The sequence below is a fragment of the Sceloporus occidentalis genome, unplaced genomic scaffold (genome assembly GCF_023333645.1).
Source record: "Sceloporus occidentalis isolate IW3139 unplaced genomic scaffold, rSceOcc1.0.p SCAF_128, whole genome shotgun sequence".
NCBI lineage: Eukaryota > Metazoa > Chordata > Lepidosauria > Squamata > Phrynosomatidae > Sceloporus > Sceloporus occidentalis.
In genome coordinates this window covers 2,282,713-2,306,260 of record NW_028317108.1, presented here as the reverse complement: position 1 = coordinate 2,306,260, position 23,548 = coordinate 2,282,713, and the positions used below count along the sequence as shown (strand labels likewise).

Genomic DNA, 23,548 nt, shown 5'->3' with positions numbered 1-23,548 from the left:
TTACCCAAGTTGGAGCGTCCTCTAGATAATCCAGTAGAACCTCTTCCTCTAGCACCACCTCTGGAGGTGCATGGTCTAAAGCGGCTGGAACCTCGAAACGATGTTGCATTCTGGAAATATCTGGATCCTCGAAGAGAAAATGGCTGGAGACTAGTCAGTGTTACCGTCAGTCAGCTCCTCCTGTGGCTGTGACAACTTGGCCATGAAAGACTCCATAGAGCTAGAGAATTTTGATTCCAACCTTGATGAAATGAATTCTTGAGAGTGAGTAGCCTCTTCAGTCATAATGCAAATAGGGACACTCTGGGGAAAACAAAAAGGTTTTTTTTTGTAGAACACAAGACCTCAAAACTAAATAAGTAGATAAATAGCAGGGGCTCACGCTGACAATAAAAAATAGCTAGGGGATCACCCTGGCCAATATATATATATATATACATATATATATATATATATAGTATATATAGCTAAATAATAATATAAACCCATGAGCTCACCCTGCCAAGAGTGTGACTATAAAAATATCAGAGGCTTACTGATGTCCCCATTGAGACACATGATGAGAACAACAGTTGCCCCAACGAGAGAGAAAAAGAATAACCACGTCAGACGTGAACACTAACACTATGAAGGATAGTTGTCACGCAGTAACACCAGACCATCAGAATAGGTATAAAAGGACCAACAGGAACCACAATAATCTGGCAAACACATGATCAAGAAATTTTTTTTTAGGCAGAGAGCAGATACAACTGAGGAGAATTGTCAATCATATGCAGGCTTTTAGTGGCATGGTTACCCAGAGTTGAGGCTAAGCTATGGAAAATAGGCTGGTGAACTGGTGAGGATGAGGGTTTGAAGGTAGGAGGCCTCTGGATGCAATTAGCTGTGATTTCCTTCAGAAATGTTTAAAAATATCATTTTAAATATATCAGAGACATTAAGCTGGTGCTTTTCTTACTAGAATAACTAGTTTCTGTTTAAAAAAGTATTAACAAATTTGTTTTGTAAATCAGTGGCATTGCATTTTATTTAGAAACAGTAGTCTGTAGTATTTTGTGGTGGCAGCTGCTTTCCAACTTCAGTCAGCCAGCACTGCCTGTCTTCTACGCACATTCCCTACCCATAATTTCCTTGGCATTCTTCCCTAGGTATTCTTCCTCCTGATCATCAGTGGCAGCAGGATACATGCATCACAGTGAATTTATATAATACAGTAAGTGTCACAATAAAATATGTGCTTCATTCTTGTAAAATATTCTAATACATTTTCATTAAGAAATGGACCATATATAATTATTGGTATAGGCAATAGTCAAAGATATGTAATCATTGTTCATAAATAAATGATTATTAAGATATATTAATGTTTCAATGATAGGCTTCAAGGTTTCCTTGACCTTAAAATATAGAATGAAGGATTTGCTGAACAGGCATTCTATAGATAGGATAGTAACTTGCTAATGCATGGTATAGTTGTAACTGTAAAAGGGCATTACAATATGCGTACAGTGACCACCTAAAATAGGGTTTCAACGTGTAAAGATCTTAGTGAGCATGTTTACCCAATTAGGTGAAGACCAATAGACTGACAAGACTGACATCATTATCCAAAATCCGTCTATAAGTTATGCCTTGGAGAAGCATGGGAGGAGAGGTAGAGGGGAGATGTACTTGCCATCGACGGACTCTTCACGTCCCAACACTCCCTCCCTCCCTCCATCCTCAGGAATGCATAGGACAGATGTCATGAACTAAATTCCTCTCGAAGGTTTTGTAAGACTTGTTTCGTATTATTTTTGTTATCTTCTTTTTATCTTCTTCTTCTATTTTTGTTCGTATTAAATGTTTTACCTTTGTTTGCATCTAAGTGACTCTGCCTATTTTTGACGCACATACATTTATATGTGTTTCAATTATTTGAAGTTTGTATTGGCCTATATTTTATTACAATTCTTGAAAATGTGTGGTGTCATGGATCCTGACAATATTCTGAAAGTTAATAAGGCTGACATAGAAAAAGATTCCACATAACCAAAATAAATTATAGTCATTATTCAGTCCATCTGGGAAAATCATGTTTAATTGAAACATCCATTCTGCCTCCTTCCTCAATAAAATGGTCTCTCTACCTTGTTCTCAGAGGGACATACGCTCAAAGAGGAGATACTCCTATATTTAATAAAATAGTTTTTAATTTTAAATTAATAGGTCATATAAGTCACGTGACAAGTAATAAAAGGTTGTATGTGGTATTTTTTTAGATGTATAGTGATGAAAAAAAGGACATCTGCTGTAATAAGACTATTAAATACAGAACAATTCTGTAGCAACCCTTTCTACTGCCTACCAAGTGGGTAGGTGGGTGCGTGCAGGATTACAGTGTATAGGGCGGTCTGCCCTGACCAGTAGATCATTAAACGTCCTGTATAACACAGTATCCAATAGGATATTATGATGTCATATGGGTCAGTACTATGAGTTCTGTATAAGGCTAGAGTAGTTAGTCAGTTAAAAAGTTTAAAAATGCCTGACAAGAGCATCTTTTCAGATCATGTCTGTCATCTACAGTACAGTTTACAATTGCATATGCTTTGCTGCACTCTGTCTTCTTTCCTGCCTCAGAGTGAGTCTGAAAAAGCATGCATGGGAAGTCATTCCGGCAGTGGCGACTCTAGAAACAATATATAGGGGGGGCACACAAGATACCACAGTCAAACTGGGGGGGCATTAATAATTTCCACCATTAAATCATACCACTGAAAAAACACATTATATATATATTGTGATCCTGCACCAACACAGGGTACCAAACAGCACGGTCCTCTAGGGTATTAACGCCACATCTCAGTTAGGTAATCACCAACGATTTATTTGTAGTCCGCGTATGAAGATATTTACAGGATTACATAGAACACAAATTCGCTACAAACAAAAGCCTAGCTCGTCTGAGCGCTTACTAACATATAACTCCCTCACTACTAAGGGTCTAAACTAACACAAAACATAATCCCACCAACCTCTTTGATGTTCTCTTTTGGGCATAGCAAGCTCTGCTGCTTCCAAACAAAAACTCTCTCTCCCTCTGTCCAACAGGTCAGGTTATATTGCAGTCAGTGCAGCTAATTACCTGCAGCTGACCAGTGCATTGGAGTCAGCTTAAACTCCCGGCCTGGAACCCGTGTCAGTCCAGGTGCATGTAAACTGCGGGGTGGAGCACCAGCCTGCCCTATATGTCGTATAAAACCCTGCAAAATCGAGGGGGAATGTATACCCCTTCCACGACAACACCCCGCACCTTGTCACAATATATATATATATATATATATATATATATATATATATATATATATATATATTATATATATATTGCCAAAAGTAATGTGCTATGGAATGATACTTGTTTGTCCTTTAAACAACACAATACCTTAACTTTTGCACTAAATGATTTCAGGGCCTAATATTAGATCCTGCTGCTGATATATATATTAGACCCTGCTGCCCATATATATTAATATTAGCCCCAGTTGCCGATATATATATTAATATTAGTCCCTGCTGCCGATATATATATAAATATATATATAAATATTAGACCCTGCTGCCGATAGCAGGTATAGATCAACACATTAACACACAAACCCAGCTTTGCATGTATAGATCAATTGAAATTCACTTGTGATCTCAGCACTGAAGGTATATCAAATAAACAGAATCAGACATACAAATCCTGTATTTGCAGGTATACAATAATAATATATGAAATGTAGCATTGCACGTATAGATCAAATAAATACATGGAAACAGCACTGCAGGTATTAATCAACTGAACAAGACATACAAACCCTGTATTTGCAGGTATACATAAATAATGTATGGAAACATAGCATAGCAGATATGGATCTACAGAAGAACACACAAACCCAGCTTTGCAGGTACAGATCAATTGGAATTCACATAAAAACACGGCATTAAAGGTATATTTAAAACCACTACATTACAGGGATAGATCACAGGTTGCACACCCCAACCACGCTGCCCACATAGAACCTGGTCAGCACCCAGATAACACACATAAAATTTGCCATCTTTGTCCCATATACACCCTGTCTGTGCCATCTTGTTCCCCAAGGCTCAAACATCCTGCTAGTGCCATCTTTGCCCTTACACAATTATACATCTATGATACACACAAACACATTAACTCATGCTCTCCCTCATTCAGACAGTTCATCCACATATTAACTCATGCTCTCCCTCATTCAGACAGTTCATCCACATATTAACTCATGCTCTCCCTCATTCAGACAGTTCATCCACATATTAACTCATGCTCTCCCTCATTCAGACAGTTCATCCACATATTAACTCATGTTCTCCCTCATTCAGGCAATTCATCCATTTTAAGAAACTACACCCCTTGGAGCTTCAAATGAGGGGCAAGTATTTCTAGGACAAAAGTTGAGTGCACAAATAATGATGGAATATGTCGCTTTGGCTGGAAAATATGTTTTTTCTAACCATAGCGACATGTTCATTTTTGTCTTGCGCACTCCAGGTTTGTACTAGAAACACATGCAGCCCCTCATTTGATGCGCCAAGGGATGTCGTTTTTGCAAATGTGTACTTTTTGTGCCATAATTTAACTTCCTAGGTGAGCAGTAACACCACATCAAGGCTTTAACCCTAATTACTGACCATTCACACGCCTTTCATATCTCCATTCACTCGCAGAAGCACACACCATTCTTTCCTGTTACAATCCCAAAGAAATGATGGTAAAGGGAGAAAAAAAAAAAATCACTTTTACAGCAAAAATAAGTTTTGCAGTAAAAATGCAAGGCTCTCCAGGGATGAAATGGTTACTCACGTACCGCACAGGCTAAATGGCTGATTTTAATAATATTTGCAGTTCATCAGGATTTCAAAAATTGCCTCCCTCTACCGTTGGCTAAATTTAACCCCATGATCAAAGGCATAATAGGATTTAAAATTAGTATCGGCCATTTTTAAAAAGGGAATGTAACTTTTTATAGCTATATGATCACTGTGGTAACATTGGCTACCACAGTGATCATTTAGCTAGAATACTTAAACTTTTTTTTTTTTTTTTTTTAAAGTTAAACTACTTTATGTTTAAATAATTAAATTTGGGGGTCTCTAGGCAATTTTTATCTTTTTTTTATCTGCCTTTAGAGACCCCCAAATCCATTTTTTTTACATTTGTATTTTTTTAACGTAATTAATGTTATTCTTTATATGTTGGGGGTATGTAGCTGCTTAGATACAGGCATCTAAGCAGCATGCCCCCATACCTCTTTAACTGACAATTGTCAGTTGTTAATAAAGTTGCGCGGTGACGTCATCGCGTCATTGCGCGAGACGGCACCGGGCGGATCGGGTGGCCCCGGTGATGCCCTTCAGTTTGAGGGGCAGATCGCCGGGGTAGGTGGTGATGGAGGTCCACAGACCTCCATCAAGGTAAGGTAGTGCTAGTGACGGCAAGGTGCCGTCGTTAGCACCTGACTGGGACTGTCCTGGGTGGTTACAAATTCGGCGGGGGGGCAAAGGAATAACCTAGGGGGGGCAATTGCCCCCCCTTGCCCCCCTGTAGCGACGCTCTGCATTCCGGCCTGTGGTGGGCTGAAAAACATACACGTGTGTCTTTTCACAGACCAATTGGACTTTTCTAAGTTTAGCGAGTGCCTAATGAGCCGTAACCTCTGGGCATGGAAAGGAAACATTAACTATTTATAAAGCCAATACCGGTTATAACGCAAGTACCGGTCACTTGCAATCCTAGTGATAGATATATATATATATATATTGTGACAGAAAGGCCGGTACAGTAGTGGATGGGCGGTATATACGCCCTACTCTGGCTAATTTTGTGTGTCCTTATGTGTAAAATTAAAGTCCCAGGGAAAGATGTTGTTTGACTACAAACTGCATTACTGGCAGTTTGCAAAAGATGGTAAGGGTCCCTGGGGCGGAGCATCTGGAAAAGCAGGGTGGGCCAGTGCTCCAACAGCACTAATTGCTGTATTGATCCAATCCAGAGTCTGCATTCTGGACAGGAGCTCCACAGGTGTGGACTAAGTAGCAGCTCACCTGTGGTTGATTAATTAGCAGGCAGAGGGTAAAAGGAACTGAGCCTGATTCAGAGGGGAAGGCCATTGTTATTCCAGCTGGGAGAGCTAAGGAACTGAGGAGTGGTTTCTCTCTGAAAAGCCATTTTGATGGAAACTTGTGACTTGTTGGAAGGTGAATGTTTGGAGCTGTTTTGTACTAAGTCAGTGCTCAAGCAAAGACTGTTATCCGGTGCTGCTTATAACTGCTGCTGTTTCTTCCTGTAAAATAAACATTGAAACTGAGCTGGATGTATCCTGGGCTTCATTTACCCTAGAAGACTGTGGTAACAACCAAGATCCTTGAAAAAATCCCAAGGAAAAGGGAGGCCTGTCGCATATGGTGGAGAATGCAGGCATCCACGTAAGTCTGTGGGTAGAAGCCATTTACAGCTCACCATGGAGGAAGTTATTAAAGCACTGATCCAGTCTACTTCTGCACAGCAGGAAGCTAATAGGAGAGCTGCAGAAAATAGTGCAGCCCTACAGCAGCTGGTGCTGGCTCAAGCAGAGAATGCTATGATAATGGCCAAAGCACAGAGAAGGAGGATGATTTCCCAGAGTTAGGGATCAGTCCGGTTAATTTTAAATGTGCTCAATGGGAAGATCCTACATTAGTTGCTGCTAGAAATAATATTCAAGTCACAAATGGAGTTGTTAATCAGCCAGAAAACAGATTGCCCAATCCCTACTTTGAAGTAATCAATGATCTGATATATAGAGTAGAAAGAAAGGGTGTAGATACCACTAAACAGTTATTGGTTCCCCAGGCTTTCCGAAAAATTGTACTTAGTCTTGGACATAGCCACATTTTGGGTGGACACCTGGGAGTAGAAAAAACACGAGAGAGAATTCTTAGACGATTTTACTGGCCTGGGGTATTTGCTGCAGTAACAAACTATTGTTCCTCTTGTCCTGAGTGCCAACTCAGAGCCCCTTTCAAGGCTTTTCGTAGCCCACTGATACCTCTACCTATAATTGACATACCCTTTGAAAGGATTGCTATGGACTTAGTGGGGCCATTGGTTAAATCAGCTAGGGGACACCAATATATTTTGGTTGTTATGGACTATGCAACTCGTTATCCGGAAGCAGTTCCCCTACGTAATATGTCTGCAAAGTATATAGCAAAAGAGCTCATGTTAATGTTTAGTAGAGTGGGTATTCCTAAAGAGATACTAACGGATCAAGGAACCCCGTTTATGTCCAAAGTCATGAAAGAGTTGTGCAAATTCCTTCAAGTGAAGCATATTAGGACCTCAGTTTACCATCCCCAGACTGACGGTTTAGTCGAGAGGTTTAATAAAACACTAAAAAGTATGCTACGGAAAGTGGTAGACACTGATGGCAAAAATTGGGACTTGTTACCATACCTAATGTTCTCCATTAGGGAAGTTCCCCAATCCTCCACTGGCTTCTCACCCTTTGAGTTATTATATGGGAGACATCCTCGTGGATTGTTAGACATAGCTAAAGAGACATGGGAGCAGGAAACCACACCTTACCGAAGTGTGATTGAGCATATAGCACAGATGCAGGACCGAATGGCAGCCGTCATGCCTGTAGTCAGAGAACATATGCAGAAAGCTCAGGAAGCACAGAAAAATTGCTATAATCGTAATTCTAGGATCAGGGTATTCCAACCTGGGGACAGAGTACTAGTGTTGGTTCCTACAGTGGAGAATAAGTTTCTTGCAACTTGGCATGGCCCCTATGAGATCATTGAAAAGGTGGGAGAGGTTAACTATAAAGTAAGGCAGCCAGGTAGGAGAAAACCTGAGCAGCTCTATCATATCAATTTGTTAAAACCTTGGAAAGATAGGGAAGTCTTAACCGCTTCGAAGCCCCCAGAGCCTCCCATCCCTGATCCTGAGGTAAATATTCCAGAAACACTCTCAGGGCATCAGAAACAAGAAGTCAGAGATTTTGTCAGGAGAAACAAGGACATTTTCTCTGCAGTCCCTGGAAGGACTAGTATCATCAAACATAATGTAATAACAGAACCCGGGAAAAAGGTGAACTTAAAACCATACAGAATTCCCGAAGCTCGGAGGAAAGCTATAACCTTGGAGGTGGAAAAAATGTTAAAGCTGGGGGTAATTGAAGAATCACATAGTGAGTGGAACAGTCCTATTGTGCTGGTTCCAAAACCTGACGGCACTATAAGATTCTGTAATGATTATCGTAAGTTAAATTGCATTTCAAAATTTGACACATATCCGATGCCTCGCGTTGATGAATTGATAGAAAGGCTGGGGAAGGCTCGTTACCTGACGACCCTAGATTTAACAAAAGGATACTGGCAGGTCCCACTCACTGAACAGGCAAAGGAAAAAACTGCTTTTTCAACACCAAATGGTCTTTTTCAATATACTGTATTACCATTTGGGTTACATGGGGCCCCTGACACTTTTCAGAGGATGATGGATAAGATTCTAAGGCCTCACGTCCGTTATGCTGCAGCATACCTCGATGATGTTGTTATCCATAGTACAGACTGGGAATCTCATCTCCCTAAAGTTCAAGCTGTACTTAATTCTATTCGCTCTGCTGGCTTAACTGCCAATCCTGCCAAGTGCACTATTGGCCTTGAAGAGGAAAAGTACTTGGGCTATTCGATAGGGAGAGGGTTGGTTAAGCCTCAGTTGGCAAAAGTGGAATCTATACAAAACTGGCCTCGACCACTCACAAAAAAGCAAGTGAGGGCATTTTTAGGGTTAACTAGTTATTATAGAAGGTTCATTCGTGATTTTGCTACTATTGCAGCCCCTTTAACTGACCTTACAAAAGCAAGATCCCCGGTTTCTGTTAAGTGGTCTCCAGAAGCTGATCAAGCTTTTCATACTTTAAAAGGAGCTCTCTGTGCTCAGCCGGTCTTGGTAACTCCAGACTTTTCTAGAGAATTTATGGTACAAACTGATGCTTCTGATGTTGGCTTGGGGGCTGTCCTTTCCCAAGAGTACCAAGGTGAAGAACATCCTGTTTTTTATTTGAGCAGAAAACTAAACCCACAAGAAAAGAATTACTCCATAGTAGAGAAGGAGTGTCTGGCGATTAAGTGGGCTTTAGAGGCTCTTAGGTACTATCTTCTGGGGAGGAAATTTAGATTAATTACCGACCATGCTCCTCTAACATGGATGTCTCAAAATAAAGAAACAAATGCAAGGGTAACCAGGTGGTTCCTCAGTTTACAACCCTTCAATTTTACTGTGGAACACAGAGCAGGTCTTAAACAAGGAAATGCAGACGGGCTCTCCAGGGTACACTCCTTGATATCCATGGTCGCTCACCCCTGTAGGAATGAGCTGGGGGGGAGGATATGTGACAGAAAGGCCGGTACAGTAGTGGATGGGCGGTATATACGCCCTACTCTGGCTAATTTTGTGTGTCCTTATGTGTAAAATTAAAGTCCCAGGGAAAGATGTTGTTTGACTACAAACTGCATTACTGGCAGTTTGCAAAACATGGTAAGGGTCCCTGGGGCGGAGCATCTGAAAGAGCAGGGTGGGCCAGTGCTCCAACAGCACTAATTGCTGTATTGATCCAATCCAGAGTCTGCATTCTGGACAGGAGCTCCACAGGTGTGGACTAAGTAGCAGCTCACCTGTGGTTGATTAATTAGCAGGCAGAGGGTAAAAGGAACTGAGCCTGATTCAGAGGGGAAGGCCATTGTTATTCCAGCTGGGAGAGCTAAGGAACTGAGGAGTGGTTTCTCTCTGAAAAGCCATTTTGATGGAAACTTGTGACTTGTTGGAAGGTGAATGTTTGGAGCTGTTTTGTACTAAGTCAGTGCTCAAGCAAAGACTGTTATCCGGTGCTGCTTATAACTGCTGCTGTTTCTTCCTGTAAAATAAACATTGAAACTGAGCTGGATGTATCCTGGGCTTCATTTACCCTAGAAGACTGTGGTAACAACCAAGATCCTTGAAAAAATCCCAAGAAAAAGGGAGGCCTGTCGCAATATATATATATATATAGAATGTCTAGTATTGCCTGTGTTCAACTATTGGACTGTCCAGCAGACTTGCACATTCAGATTCGAATGAATTGAAAATCTATTACATTTTTGGTAAATTGAGTGATTTGTACAAAGCCACAAAAAGGAGGCCAGAACCACCAAAAATCTGACAAAAATGAAGCGAAAATCCTAACTACATGAGCCCACATTCAATCAAACACTCACTCACTCTCTGTCTCACGATTTTTAAATGCTTCCCTACTATCTCTGCCAACCCCTTCCTCTTCTACTGACCACTTCCGCATCTTCTTCCTATTTATCTTCTATATCTTATTAAAATAGCTTCAATGTGTCCTGGCAAAACCACTAGCAGACCCCCTTTAACCAGTCACCAATGACAGGAGTGGTTTCAGAAGACTATAAGTTAGCAGCTGTAGTACCACTGCACAAAAAAAAGGTAGTAGGGAAAACTTGGTCAACTATAGACCAGTAAGCCTTACTTTGGTAGTTGGCAAATTAATTGAAAGCATGCTAACCGAAACAGCATGGGTTTACTACAGGAAGTTCCTATCAAACTAACTGAATAAAGTTTTGACTGGGTAAGTAAGCTAATAGACCAGGGAAGAGCAATTGAAATAGCCTATCTAGATTTCAGTAAGACATTCAACACTGTCCCCCACAGAACTTGATAAGTTGAATGGATAAGGCAATGGTAAAATAATAGGAGGCAGAAGGTTGTAGTTAATGGGGTACTATACTTTTTAATATTAAGGTCTTAATGGTAAGGTATGTCTTTTTGCATATGATACAAAGGTCTGCAACAGGTAGGCACTTGAACACAACTTGAACTCAGGGCAATATAGCGGCGCTTTTGGTGATGTCCTTTCCCAATTGGAAGAAGATTGAAAATTAAAGACAGCAGATTGAAGAAAGAAGAGAGAAGGGAGAAGATAAAAGATGGAAATGATTGGCAGAAGTGGAAGTGGTCGGCAGAGAAGATAGAGAGAGAGTGAAAGAGAATGAGGGCATGAGAGAGTGAGAGTGTAAAAAAAAAAAAGGACAGTGAGCATGAGCTATATTTTTGTTGGGTAATTGCAAGAGGCTTGTGTATTGACAGGTCTGAGTGCCCTAACACTCTAGATATAGGTGATTTTATATCTAACTGAAGAAAAGTGTTGTCCTACGTTTACACTCTCTGTCCTTTATGGCATCTTGCTACAATATTTCAGAATTGTGTCCTTGTCTACTAATTAAAATGAATAATAATGATACGGCTGCCACTCGAAAGAAAACTTTGGCACTGTTCCATTTTCTATAAGATTCTTCACAAGGTCTTCTGATGGTTAATATGTGGTTATATTTTTCTTTCTTTTAAAGTTCTCAAGAAGGGATTATAGCGTATCTGTAAGAAGTCTGCTTGTAAGTTCTGGCTGACACGGTTTCAACATAATGTCTTCTTTTGGGATCACCTTGTTTATTTCTTTACCTTGGAATCTAGATTAAACAAAATAACGTTGAAGTGATATAATGGTAGATTATTAGAATTTATATTATACAGTAAAAGGACACATGAGGTAAAACAAACTGAAATTGAAAAAAAAAAATAATATGTAAAGAAAGAGCTGCTTGTAAACATAAAATTAAATCTAAAAACATAGAATTTGCTCTCAGATAAGAACAATTTGGGCCGTATACTCTGATTCAATCAGTTCTTGCTCAGTTATATTCAGGATAGCTTTATGCCTTTCCAATGCTTGTTAAGATTCCCTTCCTGTATAATGCTAGCTCCTTCTTCTCTACAAGTTTTAGTCAGAAACAGAAAATTCTTACCAGATAATTTCTTTAAGTCCCACTCACACTTTAGATAGAAATATCAGGCCCATCTGATGGTTCTTTATAACACTTCTTTTGTTCTTCACAAAATTCTAAAAATGGTGAAACAGACCTGCCAATCATCCAGCCCCTTTCCTGTTGTGCTCTGGCTATTTAACTGCAGAGGCTCAGTTACTCTCTGTCCCTGTGTGGTCTCTGATTTCACCAAGTACCCACTTTGGCTTCTGGCCCCTGGCTGTGTATATTTACCAAGTCCCTTGATTCTGCTAGTATTTTTTATTATCATTAATGGTGTGATTAAACTGCACTGTCGTCTCCATCTGGTTTTGTGGTTCCTGGTAGTCACAACCATTACCAGTACCTCTCTGATTAACCTTGAAGCTGAGAAGAGACATGATACAGCTTGAAAACGGCAGACCTGAAACCCCTTGAGAAGTTGGGATTGCCATCGTTCTGATGATCCAAATGAATGTAAAGGCAAGTGTCCATAAGAACTATCTAGGACAAGAAGGCTCCTGGGTGGACCAGATTTTTCTCCATTTTTTGTTTCATGTTGAGAAGAAGCATGTTGACAAACAAAAAGTCCACAACCAGGCCCATGTTTTTAATAGCTTTGGAAACAAGAAACACACAGGAATAACTTCCTTCCCAATGTTTCTGAGATGAAACTGATCAGAGACACCAACACCTTTCTGTGAAAAGGGTTCCTTGGAGGACACACAGAAAATTGTGGGATGGCCTTACAAGAAACTCTATCCTACACCTTTTAAAGACACACGGATCAGGCATCCAGAAAACCCCTCAGAAAACCCCCCCGACTGGCAGAACATAACGTCATATGCCATTGGAGGAAGACAACTGCTCTCCCCCTGCCACATGTTGAATAGCCTTGTCTCTACTTGGTCTGGAACTAGAATGCTCTTCTTGCCATTGAAACCCCCAAAAGGAAATGCCTTTTGAATGACCGGATTAGGGCTTAGAAAAGACTTCCTCTTGGGAAGCAAGTCTTTTGGTTCTTTCTAGAGAGGCCAAAAAGTTTCCTCATAAAAGACATTGCATACAACTTCCCCATAAAGGTACTGTTGGTTGATGGCTGTTCCAATGTTTTAAATGATGGTATAACAGAGAAAATCCACTCCATAGTTGAGTCTCTTACTGAAGCAGTGTTTGCAACATTATCATCAACCTGGTGAAGCCAACATTTTCATGGATTAGGCTACTGAGGCAGAAACTAGAAGAAATAGCCTCAAAAGTCTTACATCTTACAGACTTTCTTGTCTATCAGACTTCTATCATCTTCTACCTGGAAAACTGTCTTTTTGAAGTCCCCACAGTATTAACCTTCGGTAGTTTCTGTAATATCTCATAGTCATCCACAAAGGGAATAAGTTTACTGGCTCTTTTTGACACATTCAGCTTCCACACTGGAGGCTTCCACTTTATGATAGAGGCCAATGAATGATGGACTGGAAAAGTACATGTATGAATGCATTTTTAGATTTTTCAGCTTTAAGCAATTTCAAAGCCATATGGACTGCTAACATGTACTGGTTAGTTTTAAACTGTGTTTTTCACTTGCTTGGTCAGAAATGCTTTTGACTTGATAAAGGGAGGACTCCCCAAAGCTTGTCTATTATTTTAAATACTGTTAGTCCAATAAAAAAGGTATTACAAGATTCTGCAACATTCTGGGTTTTTTTTGCACCGCTTAAGGTAAATATGTTATCTTTTAACATGACTACATCAACCCTTAGGCATCATGCTGTTCTGATCTAAGATCCACCTACATTCACTCCCACTACATTCACTCCCCCGAGTCCAATTTTGACCTGTAGTAGTCCTCATGCTTTTAATAGTGAGTATTTGAAGCTATGATGCTCCTCAAAATGCCTCACCACTGGACCCTGCTATTCTCTACTATTGATGTCACACATTTTTTCCATCACTCAATCTTTAAGACTTTGAAGAGGGACACAGAGTATGAGTTATGGCTTTAATTTTAAATGGTCAGTGAAGATCTGTTTTTTTGGTAATCATTGATCTACATGCCTTGCAGTTTTTACAGGGAAAACATCCTGCACTGATGCCTACCTGTTGTTGCCAATTTGGCTTTACATTCTTAGTGGGACCAAAATTACTCCACACAACTATGTATTTTAGGTTAAGGGCTCAGCATGCTGTTAACAGTGGTCTATCACCCAAATAGACTCTCACAAGAGGAATATCTCCCGGTTTCATAAAGGCTTTTCTGAATAGGTCCCACTGTTCACTGAAGGTTACTGAAAGTGCTTTTACTTCCCCACCACTGAATGCACAGTACCTGGCCTCTACTTCCTCCACAGTATCTGGCAGCTGTCTATTGTGAGTTTCAGTCAGGAATATGGCTGCAGTTCCAGATATCATGGCAGCAACTCCATAAATAGCAGCGGGGAGGATGGGTGATACCTCCCATAGCATCAGAACCAAAGGAGCAACCATGGAACCTAGCCGGGCATTCATAGCAACAAATCCCATTCCAGTCTGCCTGTATGGGAAAAAGAAAGGTGACATTGCTGAATAAGGTCACAATAAAAAGTACAAAATCTATCCTTGGGAATGCCAAACACAATGTAAATGGAATTATTTAAACACAGCTTTCCTAGCCACACGTTCATCACCTGCTTGTGCCTGCCTTCAGTTCAGCAACGGCTCCCAAACACACTTTTTTGGAATAGCAAGCTGTATACGCACCTGACCACTGTGGGAAATAGTTCTCCGGAGAACAGGTAAGCACAAGCGAAAGATCCTCCCAGGCAACCTTTCCCAATCACGGCCAGAATGATACGCAGAATTCTCATGTCTAAATGTGGACCCCAAAAGAAAGCGCAATATGCTTGGTGATAAAAATAATTACGTAATCATATGTTTTCACTAATCTATGACAGAAGTAGCAAATGCATTAGACAGAAACTGCACACAGAAAAAAATAGATGTTACTTTATCTTAAGTTACCTTGGAAAAATAATTCTGGTCTACTTTCATTTCAGTGTTATTTACAAACATTATGCAGAGACAGTGGTTTTCATAGCAAGATTCTTGGACAGAAGAAAAAACTAACGTTAAAATGGTATTTCACAGACATTCAAAAACTCACCTTGTGGAACAAATGCATTTGACAATAACATCAACCCAGCCACCATCAGTGTTGCACATTGTGTCATTCTTCGACCAAGGGAGCTCATTAAAAGAGCAGCCACCAGTTTTGCAGGTATATCAATGGCTCCAAAGACTAACTGGAGCAGAAAAATGCTCATATCAAATTTTTGCAGGTCCATACCAACTCCATAAAATGCAAGACTTGTAGAAAACCTGAGAATTCACAATATACATATATTATAATCCCTACTAGATGTCTGCAATACTATGTAGCATATACAAGTCTGAACCCATAAATGTAGCTTATTGACTTACTAATACATTTCTTTTCCTACAAAAGATTACATTTTGTTTATATGGTAATGTTTTCCAATGCTTTAAAGTTTCAGCAAACTTTAAATACAAAGTTGGCAGCTTAAACAGACAGTGATTCTGTTTCTAATAGTCACTCGCTGCTCCTGCAATGAGTGGCGGAAATGTTACCAAGATGGGTAGGGAACAGGGGCGTAACTGGAAACCATGAGGACCTAGTGTGAATTGCCCCGGGCCCCCCAATTTCAACAGCTAGTCTGTGCAATCATTGCCCCCACACAACTAGTCAGTGCCTTCTCTGACCTTTGCCCCCCCTTCCAACATACAACATATTTAAACATACTCACACAAATTACACACACTTACTTTTACTTACTAACACACTCCATCTCACCCCACTTACACATCCATAGTCACACACACACACACACACACACACACACACACACACACACACACACACACACACACAACTACACACCCATTGTCAGGCTCCCAGGGCCGCTCCATGTTCGCTCCGGAGACCCCTTTCTTCCGTTGTCCCCCCTGCTGCCAATGCCACACCCACATACCCGACCTACAGGAAAAAGAGTGACGCGACCCGCAAGCACTTTCGTGACGGCAGGGGGCATGTCCTGAAGTGCGTAGATGCTGTTACATTGGTACTTTCTACTTGAATTACTGGTTTTGACCCTTGGCTACCCTTTTGGATTCCCCTTCTTGCCTTTGCCCCGGATTTTGGACTGTAACCTCGTTATTGAACCTTTGCTGCCATCTTTGACCTTGGAACTGTTTTTTTACTACTCTTCGGATTATCCTCTTGCTGTTGATGTGTGTTGTTATTTTGCCTTGATCACAACCCTATGCTATGCTCCATTTCTAGTTCTGACAGCATACTTCCTTTAGAGCGCTGGAATAGACCGATCCCATGTTCCCAGGATGAAAACCTATAGAGGACGGATATAAAGAAGAGCCCATGTCAGGGAAGGCCTCGTAGACACCATCATTCCCAGAAGAAGCATGATGACTCTTACACTGGAGAGGCGTCTGGATAGAATAAAGCGGGTAAGTCTGTTGATATTTGAACATTGTCCCCCGGTAGGAAGATCTTCTGACAGGAGGTATCCAGGACCAATCCCAGAAAGGAAATTGTTCTGGTGGGAAGCAGACGGGATTCTTGAAAATTGGTAATCTATCCCAAAACCTGAAGCAGGCAAACAGTCCTGTGAATCTGCTGAGTTAGAAGATCTGGAGAGCTTGCTGCCAGAACCCAGTCGTCTAAATAGGGGACCACTTTGATCCCTTCCTTCCTCAGGAAAGCAACAACTCCAAATTGGTTAAAATTCTTGGTGCAGAAGCGAGACCAACAGGAAGGGCTTGGAACTGGAAGACTCTTGCCTGATGGGAACATGAAGATAGAAATATTGAAGATCGATAGTAGCCAGAAAAAAACTCTATGGTGGATCTGATTGACTCCATCCTGATGATTTGGGAAAAATGAAGATGTGGGAGTAAATGCCTCTACCTCTTTGTCCCGAAAGCACACGAATCAACACTTGTTTCCTCACAAATCTTGAATAAGACCCAGAAGCGCCATCCTCCTGAAAGGATCTGAAGGGGCGTAGACATCATCAACCGCTCTGGAGAAGTGCTGATAAAGGGCAGAAAAGATTTCCAGACTCCAGGTGTCAAAGATATTAGAGGCCATTGATAGAGAAATGCCTTCAGTCTGTCCCCAACTGCAATGCTTCTGGCGTCATGCCTCTGTTTAGAGGAGTAAGGTCTGCCCCTTCTTCGGAAAGGCCGAAACCTGGAACCATAGGGTCTATTTCGAAATCGGGACTGGGGTCTGGAATCTCGACTTCTGGATGATTTAAATGGGTTGGGACAAAAACGAGGCAGAGGTTTTCGGCAAAAAAAATGTTAGTCACCAGTAGCTTTCTCAACAGAACTTCTAGTTCCTTTCCAAACAAATCTCTCCCAGAGAAGGGGATGCCACACAAATGGTGCTTGGAAACTGAGTCTGTTGCCAGGATTTGAGCCATAGAGCTCTCCTAGAGACCACCGATATGGCAGAGGGCCTATCAGCCATACGGACAGATACCATAGCTGAATCACACACAAAAGCTGCACTCTTCATATGCAAAAAATATCTACTTCTCCTACACCACCCAGGATGTCATCCTCAATATGTACAAACGCTTAGCTCTGGCCACCGAGGCTGCCGCAATGCCTCGTTTAAAGATAGCTGCTGAGGCCTCAAAGAATCTCTTAGCTGCCCCTTCTGCCTTCTTGTGCATGGGATCTGGAAAATGAGAGGTCAGAGAAAACCTCTGGGAAAGGAAACAATCTGGAAACTCTTCTGGAGACAGTTAGCTTTCTCTCTGGAGCCTTCCACTGGACAGTAATAATAGATTATTAGGTCTAGAGCAGCCCTTACTGCTGTAACCAGCTTGTTCACCTCTTCTACTGGAACGAAAAAGGTCTCTTCAGAGAGCTCCCCTTCTTCTAGAGATTCGGGTTCCTCTAGGTGCCAGTCTCTTTCTGAGCCTGAAAAACCAGGATCCTGAGCAGAAGACCAAAACCTAGGTAGAGCATCAGAACAAGATGTCTTAGGTTGGGGAAAATAATTCAAAACAGATGATCGGATCTGCTGAAAAGCTCAGCCTTCATCCATTCCTTGAAATCTGAAATGGATTCCTTCATGGCTTTCAGGCAGGCCGAGCAAAACCTTGAGGCGTCAGACATAGTAGCCTTGCCATTTTTACAGGCAAAACGCTATTGCTTTAGACACAGCCTGGGGTGTCTAGGTTTCAAAAATATAAAAAATATGGTTTGATTGTAAATTGCATTGGCTGGCTTCAAATATACCTGAAATAGCACATGGTGCAGAATGACCAGATTTGGGGAAAAAAATAGTTTTTTGGTACTTATTGGCCCATAACGTGCAGAAAAAAAAGCAAAAAAACATAAAAAAACATTGGGTATTTCTAAACTCAGGACAAATAGTAGAATCTAGTTAGCAGATTTCTTATTGGTTTTTGCAGATGAGTAAAAGATTTTTCAAAAAAGGGAGAAAAAGTCATTTAACAAAAAATCACCATATTTTATCATTTATTTTAGTAAATTAGATGATATGGTAAAAATAATGGTATCTAAAGAAAGCCTTGTTTGTCCTGAAAAAAACAATATATAATGTGTGTTGGTGCACAAAATGAGAAAGAAGAAAATTACAGCTAAACAAACACTGAAAAACACTGGACAATGTTTTGTCCCAAAATGTACTACAAGCTTCTCTGTTTCTCTGTATTTCAGTTGTGTTCTTTGTCAGCTATGGTTAGATGAAACATTTAATCTCACATTTTTAAATTCACTTTATGCACTGCCAGCTCAGCACTTTAATAAGGTAAGATAACATATTTCATCTCATGATCATTTACTTAATTTCTCTTGTATTGATTAATGTCTGACAGCCTCTCACTCATCTCTAAAGTCAACTTAGTGAAAGCTAACTATCTTCTGTAAATTACTACTTGTGGAAATGTTTAAATATTTGTTTTACTTAATGGCCTTAATCCAGCTCTAATCCTAGATTATATATAAATGAACAAATGTGTGTTTTTGTGGTTCCCATTGTTTTTTTATGTATCTTACCATACGAGCATGAGACAGATAGTTACTCTACGCATGCCTGGTGTGCGAAAAAGATCCACTGGTGAATGGAAACCTTTAACTTGCTTCATCTCAGACTGGATGTGAGACATTAGAACCTAAACAGAAATTTATACCTTCATTTAGACATTTTCGGTGTGTTAGACAGAAGTTGATTCTTACGTAAGAAAAAAAAATTAGAAATTTGCGTTCCTGACATACAGTACATAAAAAGAAATCTTATGAAATCTTACCTTCTCGGTTAATTTGTCTCCCTCTTCCTTCTTGCCATTTATTCTTGCTACTCTCTGTAGGTCCTTCAGAGCCTGATGTGTCCGGCCCTTGAGTATCAACCAACGAGCAGATTCTGGTACAAACCTGATTGAGATCAGTTTTTATATTTAACTAATCACATCATACAGATTTTCCATATAGTAGGTTAGGCACTTACTTAGAGAGGTACTATGGGGAGATATGTCTTAACAATATCTTGTCCACTTTCCACTTGATTATTGGCTACACCCTAAATCCTTTAAAGAAGTAATGGACATGTATATTTTAAAATAGTCTTTTCTTGACCTTTATTAGAAGTAGAAAATTGATATCCTTCTTACCATGAGCACAGAAAGAAGAGATAATATGGGGCAGACACTGTGAACTGCAGCCATCTCCAGTCTCGGATTGCAAATGCCAGTCCTGCTAGCAGCAATTGCCCTGTAGTAAAGCTGTATGCAAAGAGTGTCCCCATCACAGTTCGCCCGTTGGGCGGGGTCCATTCTAAAACTACAGGAAAAATGCAAGCAAGCTAAAACTTCACCACAGACAAGGGTAAAATGTCTATGTTTGAGAAAGAACAAAAACGAATTGATATTATAGACATTTATGTAGCAACACTTTAAATATGAATCTAGAAATCCATGGGCATGTGTGGCATCAATAAATAGGTCATGTTTTAGAAATGATGCTACCGTGAAGGAGTGTTATATTCAATAGTAGGCAGGTACTAAACAGGGGTTAGCCAGAGGTATGTGGAGAACAGTCTTACTGTACCTGATTGTAACAGTATCACAAGATACAAAGGCTTACATTTCTGAACTCTTAAGAATAAGCACCAGGAATGCTCCTTATGGAATCTTGTGTTGACAATAGAATGCTGGTGATACAATGTGGAGCAAAAAGGAAAATATTGGGTAACTGACATACTCAGGGAGATGGTATTCAGAACAATTCCAGAGAAAGCTATTCCACAGAGGCATCGGAAGACACAATAATTCACAAAGCTGGGAAGGAAGGCAACACAGGTACCCGACACAGCCATCAGTAGATAAGAACCAATCAGGAGGGCCTTTCTTCCAAACCTGTTCAAATGTAAACCAATAACCATTACTTTCAAGGATGTGACCATCATGCCATCTGTTTTGTTTCATCAGTTTTGCTCTCTACAGCTGCACTATACATAAGGTGAATCTGTCCCACTGATCAGCATTCTCAGTTGTGGTAATTTAGTTTGTAAAAAACATTTTTTGTGAGGATTTCTCAGCATCTTATTTTGCATGTTCTATTTTGTAGGCATTCAATACCTGTCAGACAAAGACCCGAGCAGCACAGCTCCAACCAAGACTCCAGCCATATATATTGACTGAGCTATCTGCCTCATTTTGCGAAAGTTACAGACCAGGTTCCACTGCAACATTAGAAAAAAAAGTTGGGTTGGCATTTATGAACATTTCCATTGATTAAAAGAAACAGGAGTAGAAGAAATAATAATAATAATATTATACTTTATTTATAAAAGCGCCGACAGATGGAATATTAACTAACAATAAAAGAAAAGAGTCAAATAAGGTTGTGGATGGAAGTAAGGGAAAGGAAACAAACCCATACCCTCTCAAGTCATCTCTGCCATTAATGAGTCTAACTCATCACTGATTTTTGAGACATTTCTTATTGAAACAATGCTTGTTTAGATTACTGTTGGCTACTGCCCATCTCCTGGCGTATAGCACTGCTGGGTCAGTTGCACAAACTTTCATTGGCACGCAAGTGAGCAATCAGAATGTTTTTCTCTGCTGAGCATTTTAACATGCCATCAACCTGGAATAGCTGGAGCTAAGCACTACATCTATTTTACATTTAAATAAATTGCAGAGCAAAAGGTGTTGTTAGATGAAATGACATGAAGTACAACCAGGCTTGATTGGGTGACCTTTGGTTCCGCTTGTACTCCTCCCTTCACAACATTGGCTTGATCAGCTTTGGTAAAATAAAATAAAAAATCTGTTGTACACATCTCCTGAAAACTAAGGATGTCAAGGAAAGGGGTAAATGCATATGTGTTTTTTTTCCACAGGACTACTTGGAACTGTATAGAGACAACTCAGGTATGATATCCACTGAAATGCATTTAATGATTGGAGTATCAGTTTAAGACTATCCTGAACATTATTATTTGTATTATTACATTTTTTTATAGGACACCAGCAGATTAAGTACTGGTATTAAAGATGATGAGGATACAAAACTAACAAACATTAAAATTAACAATATACAATGGCAAAAAAAATAATAACTTAATACAACTTAAACATAGGAAAAGGTGGCACTGACCCTACCATCTTACAGTCTATAAGGTTTGAGGGTCTCAAGATTGTAAGATTGCGAGCAGGGCCCTCTCCAATGTATCGGTTTGTCTTAGTCTGTCAATTCTAGTCTTGTCATACCCCTTGAATATATGTATTGTATTTAGTGCTGCATAAATTGTTGGTGCTATATAAATAAAAGATAATAATAAGCTAAACGGTTATCTACCAATGATTTCCCAATTTCTAGAATTAACATCCCACATGATGCCACTGTTATGTTTTTACTTAGTTTATAGAGCTATTACTTCACTGTAGCCTTTGAAAATAGTTTTAGAGTGGCAAACCTGCATAATATTATTTTGAAGATGTAAGTTTGACAACCTACAATAAATGTCTTGTACATTACCTCTGTGACAATGGTAGAAGAGAATACACTATTATCATAGACCCATCCATCTACACAAGGTTCTGTGTTGTTGTAGGTTGTAGTGTTTGACCAGACATCAAACTGGACTTCTTTATAACGCAGACAGCTCTTGGGCTTCTGATGCTCATCCGTTGGTATGAAGATCATTATGTCATATTCCATTGTAGCATTGTCCAGTAGAGAAAGCTTGCAACGGTGGGTTGGAATGGCAGCAGTAAAATTTTGAAGAAAGTTGTGGCACGCCATCAATAGCATGGGAAGCAGCAGCATCACAGTATTGAGTATTTGAAAACGATTCACTCCTCCAATATTTACCAAAAGATCATTGAAACCCATTTTGGGTACAGTTTAAATCAGCAGGATTGTTCCTCTTTAGCCAGAACAAGACTTACCTTGCTTTGTACAAATATTCACAGTGTATGAATAAATGGGGATTAATGTATGACTGCCTGAGTGGTACAAGTGCTGTGTATAAGTAATATCCTTGGAAATGTGTAAACAGCACTTCAACTGTTACTTTTCTATCTATAAATGGACCCGATTTTACGTGCATGGAACGGAAGCTGGTTTAAAAGGTCCAGTAGGCAGGACTAGTCATGTGCTAACTCCACTTTTGTTTGTTCACTTTTTCTCTAATCTATAATTCTGGGTCTGGTTAAAACATCACCGTTTGGCATAATACAGGACGGTTGCAAATACAGGCAAAGGGCCAAAAGTTTTGCAAATCACATCATATGAAACCAGTTAGCCTTAAACTAAACAAGAGAAAACACTCAGGGCAACAAGTGTACAGGCATTTCTTTTCATGCTGACATTACAATTTAATAATTTTGCACTTCACCAGATTGACAGTAGGGGAGGTGCAGATATATTTGGTTGGACACATCTCCTGCTTGCCAAAGTACACGTGATCTATAATAGTCACCTCAAGCCAGACTGGCTCGCTCCAGGGTTCCAGCATGTCTAAAGAGACCCCACACACACTCACATGCACAGAAAGCACTCCTATTTACTTCAACTGGACCACTTTTCTGGGACTGGAGCTGCCAACATTAGAACCAAAACTGAATGGGTGATATGTTGTAGCTTTCCTAAAAGTAAGACATTTTACTTTACAAGCGGAATAATTTATGTTAGAGTATTCACAAAATACAATTGTTCTCCAGGAAGCCTGCTACCTTGCAACAACCAATGGGAGACGGCAAGCCTCCCAGACACATTAGTGGGTGTGCATGCAGTGTGCACATGTCATGTGTTGTTGCATACCTCTGCAAGTTTTTTTCATCAGTGCTAAAATGGAGGACAGTTGTTTTGCTGACTCTCTGGTTTTCACACCAGAGAGACATAAATTTCCCCTACAGAAAGAAAGATTGCCTTTCTCTTCTTCAGAAAAGGAATTTACAGTAAAGAACATTTTTTTCTGCCAGGGACGCATCCTCTTCTTTTTCTTATCCTCCAGGATCAAAAAATAAAAATAATAGTAGATTCCCAGGTATCATGTGCTTACATAGATCAAACAACT

At 40.1% G+C, this 23,548-nt stretch overlaps 1 protein-coding gene across 1 annotated transcript; it reads right to left on the bottom strand.

The window, feature by feature from the left end:
* Positions 1-6,883: 6,883 nt before the first annotated feature.
* On the bottom strand, positions 6,884-22,362 carry LOC149281744 (solute carrier family 22 member 20-like). The gene is made up of 11 exons (XM_089499044.1): positions 22,006-22,362; positions 20,598-20,701; positions 20,221-20,375; positions 19,632-19,800; positions 19,272-19,395; positions 19,021-19,136; positions 15,053-15,267; positions 14,650-14,758; positions 14,240-14,443; positions 7,634-7,688; positions 6,884-6,952 (listed from the first exon to the last, which is right to left on the bottom strand). Exons 1-11 carry the CDS (start codon positions 22,360-22,362, stop codon positions 6,884-6,886), a joined length of 1,677 nt encoding a protein of 558 aa, XP_089355170.1.
* Between the last annotated feature and the right edge of the window lie 1,186 nt (positions 22,363-23,548).